At 66.3% G+C, this 15,141-nt stretch overlaps 1 protein-coding gene across 1 annotated transcript in view; it reads left to right on the top strand.

Annotated features, from left to right (window-relative positions):
• The window catches only part of ZC3H3 (zinc finger CCCH-type containing 3), an 88,674-nt gene that overhangs the window by 54,857 nt on the left and 18,676 nt on the right, over window positions 1-15,141 (top strand). Inside the window, exons 5-9 of the mRNA XM_047074274.1 lie at window positions 6,393-6,580; window positions 11,548-11,590; window positions 11,676-11,837; window positions 11,915-11,984; window positions 14,065-14,196. Coding sequence (XP_046930230.1) covers window positions 6,393-6,580; window positions 11,548-11,590; window positions 11,676-11,837; window positions 11,915-11,984; window positions 14,065-14,196 — 595 coding nt within the window. The remainder of the gene's footprint in view (window positions 1-6,392; window positions 6,581-11,547; window positions 11,591-11,675; window positions 11,838-11,914; window positions 11,985-14,064; window positions 14,197-15,141) is intronic.

Below are 15,141 nucleotides of genomic sequence, written 5' to 3'. Positions count from 1 at the left end.
TCTGAGACTCCTGCCTCTGGCCTGCACTTCGGCCCAGCCTCTCACCTCCCACCCTGCCGGTCCTGCCTGGGCCCCTCACCTGAGACACTGTCCCCCTCCCCCTCAGAAGTCTCCCCATAGACCGCCCAGCATTGACGGCCCCCCCGCCCCCTGCCCTGGCTCTGGGCCGGGCACACGTGTGAGCGGGGCGCCGGGTGCTGCTCTGGGGGCAGAGTGGGCCGCGGCCGGGCGGGGGACAGGCCCCTTGCAGGCCCGTGTGGGCGCCCTCAAGCCCCCCGAGCCGAGCTGAGGTGGCGCCCGTCAGCGTTTCCGTGGAAAGCCCACTTAAGCACTTTGCAGCCTGTCACGGTGGCGGCTGAGCCTGACCTACTTGGGATTCGCTGTGCAGAGCCGCCTCCCCCGGGCACTGCTTCTGCTGACGGCGCACTCCCTGCTCGCCTCGAAGCTTCGCAGAACCGTGCTCCATTTCCTGAAAAATGCTTCCCCGGTTGTTTTCTCTGCTCCCCAGCCCGCCTGCCCGCCTCCTGCTTGGTCACCACTGGCTTGGAAGGCCTGACCTGGAGAGGCCGCCGGGTCCTCGGCCACGCACTGACCCTGCCCCAGCCAGCGGGGGTCGGAGGTTGAGTTCCGGCCAGGAGCCTGGCGGAGCCCCTCTGCTGGCACCCGCGCCCACGCTCCTGTGTGTGGTCACCTCGGCCCTCTGCCTCCCCCAGCTCTGCCCAGCCGGCCCCGGACAGTGGCCACAGCCTCCTGCACTGCACCCACCCGCCGTGCTGACCCCCGATGGTCTTTCCAAGGGTCCGCGCTCCCGTGTGCTCCCGCCCCCGCCCCCAGCAGCACCGCCTGTGCGTTCGGGCCCCTTTGTTCTCCGGGAGCCCCTGCTGCCCGTTCTCCCTGCCCGACTCTTACCTGAACTGACCCCAAGAGGGCCACGGTGCGGGGGACCCCAGGCGGCACCCAGCCCCTCCCTCCTGGTGTACCTGTGCCCAGGTCAGGGGCACCGTGGTGAGCAGGGCCCGGTGCGCCAAGCTGTGATAGAGCACTGTATGGGGATGGCGGCCCGTGACAGCAGGCCGTGGGGGATCAGACAGGCTCCCTGAGGTCCTGACCTCTGAGCTTGGTCTCAGGGATGGCCCGGAGAACAGGCCTAGAGGCCCATGCAAGGAGGGGCCACAGTGCCTTCCAGGAAGCAGAAGTGTCCGGTGTGTCTGGAGTCCTGGCTGGTGGGTGGGGGGAAGGGTCTGCGAGCCCAGCTGGCAGGGTCTCCTGACGGAGCTCCCCATGAGGAGAGCGGGGCCCGCTGCAGCGGGTCAGGGGAGTGGGGGCAGGACTTGGTCAAACATGCTGTTTTCAAACCAGCTGGCTGGACAGGGGGGTGCAGGGACCCCAACAGGGAGCTCTGAGTCAGGGTGGGGACCCGGCCTGCATCTGGGGGGTGAGAGAGCGGGCCAGCTCAGGTGAGGCGGGTCCCTCGGTGACTGCGGTCACTGGCTGGGTGAGGGTCCCCAGGGAGGGGAGGGGTCTGTGTGGAAGGTGGGGGGCAGTCTGTGGGGCCATCCCGACTCCAGGAGCCCTCGCTGAGGGAGGCGGGAAGAACCCACCGGCAGAAATGCCTCCGCGGGCCTGACAGCGCTCACTGCGGGCAGGTGGCCACCGGTTCCCGCCAGTGACTTTCCATCCAGGTGCGCGGCCTCCGGTCCTGCACACGGATCTGTGCCCAGCCTTCGTGTGGCCCGTTGGCCTGGCCCTGTCCCCCAGTCTGGTGGGCCCACGTGGGCTGTGACGTGTGGTTTCCTTGGGGAAACCTGAGGACTGCCGGGAGCCTGAGTGGGGGCTGGGGTCCCCTCAGCTGCAAGGTGGCTGTGCGGGGCAGCCTGAGATGGTATTTGTTGAAAGGTGCCTTTGGGCCTGGTGGGGAGGCTCCTAGTTTGGGACGTGAGCCGTCCCGGGCTTCTTGAAGGTTGGGACCACCCCACCCCTGCCCCTCATCCACTTGCACCTGAGCCTGCCCCTGGCCTCCCTGGCCTCACCGGCTGTGTCCTCAGCCCCGGGTCTGGGGGCGGGGGAGCCGGGTGCGCCAGGGCCTCAGGAGGGCGGGCAGGGTCCTTGTGCTCACGTGTTTGGGAGCCTGTGTGCCTGTCCGCCCCTCACGTGTACGCGCTCGCTGGAAGACACCGTGAGTGGGCCCGTCTCCGCAGACCCAGCGGGCAGGGGCGCCCGCATACGGTGTTGGGGGCCGCGTGGACCCGTTGTAGGCAGTGTCCACAGGAGATGCCCAGAGGGTGGGGAGTGTGGCATCCAGGGTCAGGAGATGGGCGAGCACCGTCCTCCCTGGCTTCTCGGGAGAGCGGCCCTCTCTCTGGCCCAGACCCTGTCGTCCCTCCTCTCGGGCGCCCCCGGGGGGTGGCCTCCGTGGCCTCAGGCTGGAACTTGCCAGCTGCTCCCCAGGCAGCAGACACGTGGACAGCTTTTCTTTTTAAACCTACTTCTGTGGTGTGTGTGTCTGTCTCCCCATTACCACTGCTTTTCATTTAAAATGTTATCTCCCCCCACCCGTTCCTCGTGCCCCCCCCGGGGGGGGGGGCGACGGGGCCCAGCCCTCACCCTGGTGTAGTCAAGGTTATGGTGATAAATCCTGGGGCATTGTCACTTCTATTCGGAGTAAATTGGCTGGCCGCTTTCGGGCTGAAGGAAAGATAATTTGCTGTAGTATTTCAAATGGATTAGAAATGGATTTGAAGGGAAAGTTCATGCCTCCCATTACAAAGGCGAGAAAGAGGACTATCTTAAGGCACGGTTCCCTCCCTGGCCTTCATTATCCACGCTTAATACCTTTCCTATTTTCCAGCGTTAATGAAATTTCCTGGCGGCGTGGGCCTGCCGGACGGATGGGAGAAGCCTTTAGATCTGAGGCTCCTGTTGTAGAAAAGGAATTACAGGGCCCGTGCCGCGAGGGCAGGCGCGTTCTCCGGGTCCTTGGCCCGGCTATTATCTCATTAATTTTATCCCCTCTTCTCAATACAGTTGGTTTCCAAAGGCTGTCCTCTCCATTAGGGTAACAATTTACTGGAGTGCCGTGACACCCAGGCACTGAACAGCTACAAGGCAGCCCCTGCCCGCCCGGCGCCTGCCTGGCCACAGGTCCCAAGTCAGCGAGTGGAACCAGCCGGGGTGAGGGAGGGGGTCCTGTGCAGCTGCAGGCTGGGCTGTGTGCGGGCAGGTGGGCCTTCCCCAGCCCAGGCCAGCCCTCCCCGAGTTCTGTGGCTGCGTCCACCTCCTCCAAACAGTCCTGTGGCACCATGGGGCTCCTGCGTGGGCCCCTGGAGACGGTGGGCCCCGGGGCTGTTTGTGGGGGCAGCCCCACACCCTGGGCCGTGCGCCCACCTGTGCGTAGACCATCCACTCTGAGCCAGGGCGTGAGAACCGAGGCGCTAGGCCTGCAGCCCTGCCAGGTGGCCCGTGGTCGTCCCATAATTGCCATTCAGACCCAGGGGCGTAGTTTTTTGGGGGGAGAGGAGACCGATCTCTCAGTCTTGGTCCTCCATAAGAATAAGTGTGGGAATAATCAGCGATGTGTGAGGTATGCCTTGTAGCCAAGAAAAACCACGGAGGGCACTTCTCCCAAGCAGGGCGTTGGGTGTGTCCAGTGCCTAGCCGGAGCTAGCACTAGCTAGCTAGGAGGCTAGCTAGCAGGCTAGGCTCCTCCTAGCCAGGAGCGTGTCCCTGGGTCCCACTCTCAGGGGGAGCCGTTAACCCCCAGACTGAGGCTCTTCTGTGTACAGAGCTGTGGGATGGGCCTGGATGGGACCACCCTCGGGGCCGGAACACAGTCTATCCTGAAGCTTCTAGCTCCTTCTAAACCGAGAGCCTGCCAAGCCTCCCCCTCCACAGGTCCCTGCCTGGGCCTGGTCCCTGTCTGCGGCTTCACCTATGTGACTGCCCCAAGGAGTGGTGGGGTGTCCCTCGGCCAGGGGCACGTGCCTGGGGGTGAGCTCCCTCACCCCTCGAAGGGCTGGGTTTCTGGGGCATCCGGGGAGGGGGGTGGATCCTGAGGTCCCGGGCCCAGGGAAGGGGGTGGGGCACGTGCCTGCCTGCCCACCTGTCCCTCATGATTTGTGGCGTCCTGTGGTGTGGATGGGGTGCAGGTATGGTGGCGGCCCAGGAGAGGAGGGTCTGTGCCCCGAGGCAAGAGGCAGCTGAGAGTGGTGCCCTTATTCTGGTAAGCGACAGCTGTGCCACCTCGCTGCGCGGCCTGCTGGGCCGTCTGGGGTCTGGCCCTGAGGGCTGAGTGTGCTGTGTGCGCGGGCTGGGCTTACTGCCGGCGCACTCGAGCCCCGGGGCTGCAGAGCGGAGGCTTCCCAGCTGCCCCTCCCAGTGGTGACACCGCTGAGGGTTCTGGACGTCGTGGGGCTGGGGGCCAGGGGTGTTGGCGGCCCGTCGGCCTGTGGCTGAGCCAGCTGTGGTGGCCACTCGCCCTGGGCTCAGCTCTCAGTCGTGGGGTTAGGACTCAGGCCAAGCTGTGCCCTGTGCACAATGACCCCGGCGCCCGCGGAGGGTCCGGAGCCACCTCTGAGCTCACGGCGTTCTGCGGCAGGTGCGGGCACACGGGATGGACCTGCCCGGCCCCACCCTCCTCATACCTCGGCCTGGCCTCTGAGCCGGCCAAGGGGACAGGCAGGTACTCACTGGACACATCGATACCCTGAGACCAGGGTGGGTAGAGCTGGGGACCCAGGGTCTGAGGAAAGCCTGGAGGTCTGTCTTCTCCCCCCAGAGGACACCCCCCACCCTGCCCTCTTTCTGCCAAGATGTACCCTGTGCAGGGATAGCTGGGGCCTGTAGGGCACGCATGGCACGAGCCAGGCCGGCCGCGGTCCCTTGGCGGGACTTTTTCCCAAGATTGGTGTCTGTGAACTTGAGTTTTAATTAAGGGAAACTGGGTTAAGTGCCGTCGGGCTGCGGTGTCCTCGGCCCTCGCTGCCTGGCCTGTCCTCACACTGAAGCTGTGGGTCTCCTGAGCTCGGCTCGCTTGCGCACAGGATCCGTCTAACGTGTCCTCAGAGGCTTTGGCTGGCGAGAATCACCCCCGAGTTGCAAAGAGACCAAGGCCCAGGGGGCCATGTGGTGAGGGTGGCGTCAACCCCCCAGCCGCGATGCCACCACCCCTCCACCAGCCTGGGTGCCGCCGGGAGGCCCTGCCCCGCCCCGCCCCGCCCGGAAAGGGAGCTGCAGGGCCGTGGGGTGCGCGGCGGCGTGAGGACGTTGGAGAACCCGAAGGGAAGGCGCCATGGCGCTGCTCTGGGCCTGCTCACCAGGTCCCCGCTGCCGGTGGTGGTGGTGCCCGCGGCCAGGCCCACCCTCCTCACGCCCTGCCCTCCTGCTGCTGGCAGGCACCGGTACTCACAGCCCCAGATTTGCCAGCGGGGTGCAGTGTGGACGCTCGGTGGTAATAACATTATGAGCAGAGTCTGAGCTAATATGGAATTAAGGTCAATTTGCACAAACAAATTGCTGCTGAAATGTGTCCTGAGGGGGAAAGGCCCCACACCCTTCTGGAGTCATGAAGCTGGCTAGTCTCCATGCCGGGCGCCCTGGGTGGGAGGCCCTTGTCCCCTCATTTGGGTGGCAGCCTGCCCGTGTGACCCCTGGGGGGGCAGGGAGCGGGTGGGCCAGAACAGCCTGGGGGCCTGCGGCCGCCGCCCACCGCAGCTGTGGTGGCTGCAGGGGAATGTCTCTCTAAGTGGGGGCATCCAGGGCCTCCTCCCGATCCACTCCGCCCTTGGCTTCCCCGGGGGGTGCCGGTTTCTGGCAGGACAGGGCCCAGGACCCTGTGGGAGGAGAGTTTGGAGGGAAGGAGTGGGCAGGTGGCCACCAGGGCCATCCAGGCCCTGGTCTGCCTTCCCTGCCCGGGTCATCCACTCAGCGAGTCCCGCAGGCTGTCCCACACCCCTTCCAGCATCTCCCGTCTTTCCCCCACATGGCTTGCCTGCGTGGGGGTCTGTGAGGGTCTCGATGCTGGGCTCTCATGTGGTGGATAGAGGGGCGGGGCAGGACTGGCCGTGGGGCCTGCTGACCCCAAAGCACCTGCTGTCCCAAAGGCCAGGCTGACGTGGGCTGGAGCAGCGTCTGGGGGAAGATGTTCCCAGGCAGTGGTGACGGCCACCAGTCTTGGTGTGGACCTCAGGAGCCTTCCCCCCGCAGTGGACCTCCCTCAAGAGACGCTGTCAGAAGGCCAGGGCCTGGACAGTCACGTGCAGCGCTATACATGATGGAGGGGGAGACTCGTCCCCTACCTGTACCCCTTCAGCCTGGCTGAGTGGGGTTGGGGACAGTGGGTGACGGACTGCGGGCGGCTGGGGCCGGACCGACTGGGCATTTCTCTGTCTCTGCAGGTCTCTGGTGCTGAATCGCCTGCGCCCCACCGCCGGGGGTGGGAAAGCACAGGCCAGCCCCCCTCGGTGGAGGAACAAAGGCTACCGCTGCATCGGAGGGGTCCTTTACAAGGTGTCGGCCAACAAGCTCTCCAAGACCTCCGGCCGGCCTGGCGGCGATGGCGCCACCAGGCCCCTCCCGCGCACAGGTGAGGCTCCTCGGAGGTGGGGGCCAGGAAGCCTTTGGGCCTGGCTCCTGACTCCCCACCACGCGTCGTCCATCGTGGGCGGCTGCTGCGGCTCGCCCGTGACCCCATGCTCCCAGGGAGCCGATCCCCGTGAGCGCTTCCCAAATGGGCCACGGCCCAGGCCGGGAGTTCATTTTCCCCTTCAGTGCTTGCCGGGCCCCCATAGCCATCCCTGCCGGAGCCGACGGGGCAGCCGGAGCAGCCCGGGCACGGATGGGGAGGCCTCTCAGCCCCCACGTCCCCTGGGGAAGCCCCCGCGTGCGCTGCCTCTCGCTCGGCCGAGCGGGCCCTGATTTTCCACGTTTTGCTCCTGGACAAAGGAGATGAGCCAGGTATGGTGAACACGGTCCTGGCGGGCGAACACCTGGGGCCACGGCGCCCCGTAATCTCATTGGCAATGCCTCCCGCTGTGTCTGGAGGCAGCCGCCACCGCCACCACGCATGCCCCCGCGGCCTGGGGAAACAGGCCGAGGAGAAGGAAATGCTTTGGATTCGCTTATTATACAAATTAACTAGAAAATATTTTGGTTTCAGTCCAATTTTACCCCCATCCTTTTCTGTCAAGAAAAAAAGGGTGAGGTTGCAGGCAGTGTGGGGCCTGCAGAGACCCAGCTGCTCCCGGCCCCCACCCCCCAAAGAGGCCTGGACCAGGGGCGAGGCAGGCGTTGGGACCATCTGTAGCTTGGGGGCCCTTCCTGGAAGCCCTGCCCAGCTGTGTCCCCAGGGCCTCTGTACGTGGGACTAGGGGGTGGGCGGCGAGTGCACTGGGCTGCCCAGGAGAGGCACTGGGGGGCCCGAAGGCCACGGCTCTGCTCTGTCTCTCTGCCTCAGTTTCCCCATCCCTTTCTCAAGGGATTGGGCTGTGTGATCTGAGGGCCTTTCCACCTTGGCCTCAGCTAGCTGCCCAGTGGAGGAGCAGGTACAGAGCCTTGGCTGGGCCTCCTTTGGGGACTCAGGCCCCAGGGCGTGCCACTGTGGGTGAGCAGACAGCCCCCTCCCCCTCAGCCAGCCCATGGCATCCGTGCTCATGGTCTGTGAGGCCCCACACGTGGCCGCCGGTCCTTCTCTGGGCTGTCCCTCCCGGGCTGCTGTGTGGGGTGGACGGAGCCACAGAGGGCTGCCGGGCAGCCTTTCGGCGGAGTGATATTCTGGTCGGGCCCGAGCGGTAAGGCCCGTTCTGCTGACATTTCCTCAGCACCCTCACCTCCTGTCGGCCCCGGTGATGCCGGGGGCTGCTTATTCACACCGGGTGTGAGGGACTCCTCCCTGGCCCGACCAGACATCATCATTGGCCATCCTGGCATTCACACTGTCTACAGCAGGGACCCGAAGTGGGTTGTGGTTTGGGGCTGCGTGTGGGCCGCTCCACGTGGGCCCTGACCTCAGGCGGGCTGGTTGGGCCTTTGGGGGTGGGGCCGCACCCACCACCCGGCCCCTCGAGTCCATGGTGGGAGGAGGGGCACCTGGAGGCAGAGAGGAAGAGGCGGGTCTGTGCCGCGTGGCGGCCGCTTGAGGGAGGGAACAAGAGAGGCGAGCCAGAGCTCCCGGGAGACCCCGGGCCGCCCGCCGCCTTGGGGTGGGAGAGCAGAGAGCAGGAGGGGCTGTGGGGCTCCCCCTCCCTTCCCGGCATAGGCCGCACCACACCTGAGCAGACGGCTGTCCTGCGTCGTCTCACTGCGGAAGGCGCCTCGCTGAGCCCACGCCCCTGCAGGTGCACAGCCACACAGCATTCCAGTCTCCTCGGGACACAGAGCGGGACAGAGCTACGGCCTCACCGCGCCGGGTGTCCCGGCCGCCTGGCCTCGGGCCGTAAAGAGAGGACGCAGGCCTCAGGGTGCAGGCAGGGTCCCGGGAGCCCCCCACCCCCACCCCAACTTCAGGGCAGGCGGGGGCCGGAGGCGGGACTTGGAACGCAGACCACTGGGTGGCGTGTCCCGAGTGTGAGGCAGAGCTGGAGCCAGAACCCACCGAGGACCCCCCCGCCCCCCCCCCCCCCCCGCCGCCTCCAGCTCCAGCCACCCGGACCCCCGACCGCTTGCTGTGGAGAAGGTAGGCCGCCCCCAGCTGCAGGAGCTCCCACTGGCCAGTGGCCTGCTTAGACAAATAATAATCAAAGAAAGAAAGCTCTTCTTTTCTGTCAGCAGAACTCTGACCCCGGCAGGGAGGTAGCCCGCCCCCGTCCTGACTCTGGCTCCCAGCTGCTGGGCCTCTCTGGGACAGTGTTGGCCCCTGGTTGGGGTCCCCCGAGCCACGGGGAAGGTGGAGGGCACCCTCCTCCCCCCGAGCCCAGTGACCACGGACTTCCCTCCCGCTTCTCAGGCCTGCCCACCCGCAGGGCCCAGCCCCGGGGGCCTCTCCTTGTGTGGCTTGGCCCCCGACCTGGGTGCACCCGGGTGTGGGCTGCGGCTCGTGCTCCACCAGGCCTGGCGTACGTCGCGGACCCGAGAGCCCGCTGGTCCCTGCCGTGGAGCAGAGGCCCCAAGTGTGTCTGCCAGAGCCACCTCCCCCGGCCTAGGCTGCGGGGCCGGCCCCCAGCTCCCCGAGGGAGGCAGACTGGGGTAGGCTCCCTGCCGCTCGTCGGCCACCACACACCCCTGGGCAGGTTATCCAGTCATTTGTGACCTGCTGACCCCGCCCTGTGCTGAGAGGGCACAAGAGAGGGCTGGGAGCCACGCACCCAAGGCCCCACCCTGCTGCCTGCCTCCCTTCCGGATGCCTCTTCCTGGGGCCCCCTCCTCCGAGGGCCACGATTTCCTGGGAATGGCCGGGCCAGCCGGGGCGCCGCGGGGCTGCAGAAGCCGGCTGTGCTGCCCGGCCGCTCCCTCTGACCCCAGAGCCCCTGCCTGGGCTCGCTGGCCTGTGAAGGGTGAGGCGCTGCCCGGTGGGGGCTGGCAGGGGTGGGGCCGCGATGCCAAGCTCGCCGGGTCTATTTTGGGAAGATCCCCGGGCAGCGCAGCTCTCGGAAGGCTGGGCACCGCCTGCTCCGCGGTTGCCGACGGTTTTCAGCCGAACCCTGCAGCGCCCGCAGCACCTCGCGGCCTCTTTTCCAGCAGCTGCTTTATGTGCATGTTTTAGCACCGCTCGGGGTTTGAACAGTGCCTCCCGCTGCGAGCCCCACACTGGTATCTTTTTAAGAGCAAACCACGGAAAGGGGAGTAAACCTGTCCCTTCCCCGCCCCGCCCCGCCCCCTCAGACACCAGGCCTGACAGGCAGACACATGTTGACCGTGGGCCCTGGCAGGAGCAGATGGCGCCACAGAGGCACCGGCAGCCTGGGTGGCAGCCCGGGAAGCCGCGCTCCCAGCAGCGATCAGATTGCACTCCGTCATCCCCGGGGCGGGCAGGTGTGCGAGCACCCCGTGCCACCTGGACTGGCCTCCAGCCGGTACCCCGGGACCTGCATCCCCAGCTGTGGCCCCGGGCCGCCCAGCTCCTCCCCGCCCTGCTCCCCACTCCCCGCTCTGGAACCGGCCCCGTTCCCGTCTCGGCCAGCCCCTGGGCCTGGGCCCCTGGGCCCCTGGGCCAAGCAGTTCCTTCTCAGTGGGGGGTCTCACCACGCAGCCCTGGAGCCACCCCGCTTCAGCTTGAGGGGACCGAGGCTCAGAGAGGGGCAGACACTGGTCAGGGGACGGTGGCCCAGAGAGGGCACATGGAGTGTTTGTGTGGAGTGTCCACTGAGTGGTTAGGGCTTGGCAGCAGGCTAGATGTGGAAGGGGGTGCCTGAAGGTCCAGCCCGGGGGCCACATGCAGTGTCAGAATGCTTGCGTGACCGGGTCTGGAACTCTGGACGGGACTGAGCCGAGCAGGTCCTGGCACAGATCGTCCTGGGGAGGCCGAGGGAGGGGCCTCTGGGTGGCTGGAGGGCCACCTGCCCAGGCCTCCCATGCAGCTCCGATGGGGGCGGCTCAGAGCCAGGCAGCTTGGGGACATCCCTTTTTAAGCCTGGATGCTTTGTCATTGCCTCAGGTCCCTAGAATTTCTGAGTGATGTCACTTCTGCCTCTCGCCACCGGATCCATTTCAGCAGCTGCCTGCGGGAAATGGAATCTGGTCTGGGAAGGTTCACATGTGTGTTTGAGGAACATCTGAGCGGTCTTGGGCCCTGCCCGGCCCACCCTGGTCCTGGGGGGCAGTGACCTCATCCACAAAAGGGAAGCAGGGGGCTGTACGTCAGTCTGCACTCCTGCCCTCTGCCTGCACAGGACAGACATTGCCCACCTGCCCCTTGTCCCCTGGCTTTGAGCATCCTGTCACCTGCTCCCTTCTCGTCACCACCGTTCACTTCATGAACAGCTCCCCTTTGGGCCACAGTCAGTGACCTCAGAGAGGACTTGACGGGTCTTTGCACTTAGGGTTTGGGGGAGTGGGCACCCGCCATGGCCCACGAAGGCCTCCGGGCCGGATGTGCTCGTCCGGGGCCTGTGTAGGCCCAGGTCGGCACCTAGGTCCCTGTAGAGCCTGGGAGTGAGGACGTCAGGCTTTGTGGCCACGTACTTACTATTATATTTTCATTTAACCCTTTAAATTCATAAGAATCGTTAGTGGCTACCGTGAAGCCAGGTGGAATTTCTGGACCCCACTCAGGTCTCATAGCCCCGGGCCCTGCCCCCGGCAGAGGAAGGTAGTAGGGAGGCCCCCAGCACCTAGGCTTTCCTGGGACCACCTGACTTGAGGTGAGGCCGCTGCTCAGTAGCCAGTGTCGCCTGGAGCCGTGCTGCCAGATCTGGTCCCTGTACGCCCCCCCCCCCCCCCTGCACGGGGTGGGCGTTGGTCCGGCAGCGTCCCAGGAGGGCAGGCAGTCTCCCCTGGGGGGCAGCAGTGCCTGAGCCGAGAGCGGGGCCCAGTGGGGAGCTGCGCCCAGCAGGTTGGTGGGGAGCGGGAGAGCCAGCTGCCCGCGGGCCTGACGTGACCCGGCCTCTTGCCCCACAGGCCGGTTGGACCCTGCCAGCAGCTGCAGCCGCTCCCTGGCCAGGTACGTCCCTCAGGGTTGGGCTCGGGGCTCACGGGATGGGGGTGAAGGGGTCCCCCGGGCTCACGCACCTCCGCCCTGTCCGCAGCCGGGCCGTGCAACGCAGCCTGGCCATCGTCCGGCAGGCGAGGCAGCGGCGGCGGAAGCAGCAGCAGGAATACTGCATGTACTACAACCGCTTCGGCAGGTGCAACCACGGCGAGCACTGTCCCTACATCCACGACCCCGACAAGGTGGCCGTGTGCACCAGGTGAGCCTCTGGGGCGGGGGCCACAGGGGTCCCTGCCCACGCCAGCCCCTCTGACCCTGTTCCTCTCATTTGCACAGGTTTCTCCGGGGCACGTGCAAGAAGACAGACGGGACGTGCCCCTTCTCCCACCATGTGTCCAAGGAGAAGGTGAGCCGCCCCCCCCCCCCCCCCGCGTCCCCCGCAGGCACCGCCCCACGGTTCTCGGCTCGGGAGCCGGCTGTGTGGCCACCGCTGCCACGTGCCCAGGAGCGGCGGCCTCCAGCCGCCCCCCGGGGTGGGCGCCCGGCAGCGGGCTGAGGCGGGGTGTGCCGGAAGGAAGGGCAGAGGAGGACAGGCAGGTGCACCGCTGGGCCCCTCCGTCCCGGGCCCCTCCCCTCGGCCTCGGTGAGCACGGGGAACCCCTCTCAGCCCCCCACCCTGCTCTGGGGCCGCGGCAAGGTTAGGGGAGGCGGGGTCGGGCCGAGGCTGCTGCCGCTACAACAGCTTTTCCCCTTGAGGAACTTGAAGAGAATCAGCATTTTTCTCCCTAATAGAGCTTCGAAACTCTGTTGTGAGCAATTTGGAAATTCACGTCGAGTTTCAGGTTCATTAGCTCCGGCTCCGAAGCTGGCGCACATTCCGAGCTGTCTGATGTGGGCGCCCGCACGAGCGCCCTGAATTAATGTTATTGTTATTTGTGTGGACGTGGTGGGTGCAAACAAGGTTAATTGAAACGAGGATGCAGCTTCCTCTCGGTAACGGCCGTGCTGACAGCTAGGAGGGGCTCCGTTGGCTGTGAGAGTTGCCTTTATTATCCCTTTTTATTAGAGCTAATTTGGGCTCTATATCAAAAGCCACATTAAGGGAATTGTCTGCAGCCGCACCACCAGCAGCCCCAAACGGGCCGGCCCTTCTCCCCCGTGCGCTGCAGTTAAAAGACAATTAAAAATAAACTCTTGCACGTTAAATCACCCTTTGTTTCTTTGCTTTCTCCCTCATTCCCTCACTGGCCTCCCCTCTGCCCCCCACCCCGCGAGGCTCCTGTGTGGGGCCCCTGGCAGGCCGGCGCCAGACCCCGGAGTGCCAGCCGGTGGAGACCCACTGGGGGCCGGGGGCTGCGGTGGGGTGCGTGAGGGGCGGGTCCGACAGGAGAGGAGAGGAGAAGAGAGGACAGGAGAGGTCCCAGAGAGACCCCCCGGAGGGTCAACAGGCCTGCCGAAGGTGGGGAGACCCCCTAGGGGGTGACCAGATGGCCCAGGAAGTGGCCCGGGGAGGGGCCCCAGAGAAGAGTTGCCTGGCAACTGCAGAGGTCAGGGTGGGCAAGATCAGAGACCCCTCCTCGCTGGCCCTCAGGCTTCGGTTTCCCCCTGTGGGGAGAAAGTGGGCCGCCTCTCTGTGTCCCAGGGGCCGGGGGGTGCTGGGCCACAGGGGTCTGCCCAGGCTGCCCACTCCATACCCGCCCCGGGTCCCCCTGGGCTCACCTGCTGGTTTCCGGGGCACTGGAGCCAGGCCCCTTGCCAGGCCTCCGCGGCGCCAGCCTGTGGTCAGCGCAGCCCAGGCTGCTCCGGGGCACCTGCCTGCCTCCCCAGAGTCCCTCCACAGGCTTCCCTGGGTGGAGTCAGGCCTCCGGCCCACAGATGCTGCCAGGTGCCCAAGCAGTGGGGAAATCTGCCGGACCTTCCGGGCCCTGTCGGCCGTTGCTCTACCTAGAGCCCCCGTGCTCTGTCTCCCCCTGACCCTCCAGCCCCTGCGCTTTTAGACGCCTATCCCACCACGGCCCCACTGCCTGGAAACTGGGGCCGTCTCAGAGCAGGTGACAGGCTCAGGTGACAGCACATCTGGGCCCGAGCCGTCCTGCAGGCCTGGGGCCAGCCCTGCCTGGATATCCTCGCCTGTGCCCTGCCCCGGCGGCCTTGCCTTCTGGGGAAGCCAGGGGTCTGCCTGCCTTTAGGGCTGGCAGCCCCCACCTGGCCTGGCCTCAGGTGCTGGCCAGCACTGCGTGTCCATTTCTCCCTTGGGGGTGCGGGTCTCCAGCCACAGTCTCCGCACGGCTCGTGCCTGGCCTCGGAGCCCCAAGGCGGTCGGTCCTTCAGGGGGGACCCGCTGCCTTACCTGTAAAGGGGGGGCAGGCGCCTGATGGAGGGCTGGACGGGGGGGGCTCTGGTAGTACCGGACAGACGGGGCCCATGCGCCCAGGGGCGCTGCAGGGGCCTGCGGGTCCTCACCACCTGCTCCCTTGCCCCCACAGATGCCCGTGTGCTCGTACTTTCTGAAGGGGATCTGCAGTAACAGCAACTGTCCGTACAGCCACGTCTACGTGTCCCGGAAGGCGGAGGTCTGCACGGACTTTCTCAAAGGCTACTGCCCACTGGGCGCAAAGGTGAGGGGCGTGGGAGGGTGGCCGGCAGCCCCCAGCCCCCAGCGGTGGACCAGCCACGCTCCTCCGAGCCTTCCTTGGAGCGCATGGAACCCCAGGGTGGCGAGGGTAGAAGGGGCCAGTGTGAAGGGATTAGGGAACTGGGTCTCAAGGGCCACCCGCAGGCTAGCGCCTGCTTTGCCTCCTGTGTTCGGGCCCATCACTGCTGCTGCCCTCACCTGTCGGCGAGGGGCTGCTGTGCTGGGGCTCCCCGGCAGCTGAGCACCCCGGCTCCGTCCCGCTCTCCAGAAGGAGCCCCTCCTCATCTCTGTGGCCCGGGCCTGCCAGGGCAGCAGTGCCCTGGGCTGGGAACCCCAGGACGGGCCTCTCTAGCCCCTGGTGCCCCGAGAGGGAGCCTCCTCGCCAGTGCTGAGACCTGCAGTCTGGACTGTGGGGGCACCGGAGCTGGGACTTCCTGGGGACTGCCGGTGGGCAGGGCAGCAGGACTGGGCCTGGGCAAGGGGAGCGCGCGTCAGTGCGTTTCACACCGCGGGGCCGGTGCCCCTTCCCTCCCCGCGTCCTCTCCCTCCTGCCGCAAGGCCAGGGCCCGGGCCGGCCGGGCTTGGCAAACCTGGGGACCTGACCCGCAGCTGGTGCGTCACTTTGAAGGAAGCCCAGAACCCTGGCGGAGAGGCCCCGCCCCATGGGGCGGGGCCTGGGAGCGGCTCAGACCAGGGCCGGGTGGGCTGGGGTGCGGTGGCAGGACCCCCGCGGAGGCTGTGCGTGATTACTGTAAGATATTCCAATTTAAATGAAAGTATCAAAGTGATATTTAAGTTCTGCTGCCGTTAGTGGAAGTGCTTACTGTGTCCCTTTCGGCGTGTCGGTGCCGTGGCTGCCACATGATGGATAGCAGCTTGTAATTATATATGGGGGAAAGCGCTGAGCAGGCCAGATCCAGCGGCAGGA

This window comes from Lynx rufus, unplaced genomic scaffold, assembly GCF_022079265.1.
Source record: "Lynx rufus isolate CCGP_SWC_20201006 ecotype Redwood Valley unplaced genomic scaffold, mLynRuf1.p SCAF_12, whole genome shotgun sequence".
NCBI lineage: Eukaryota > Metazoa > Chordata > Mammalia > Carnivora > Felidae > Lynx > Lynx rufus.
Note: the sequence above shows the minus strand (reverse complement) of the source record. Positions and strands in the feature narration are given on the sequence as shown.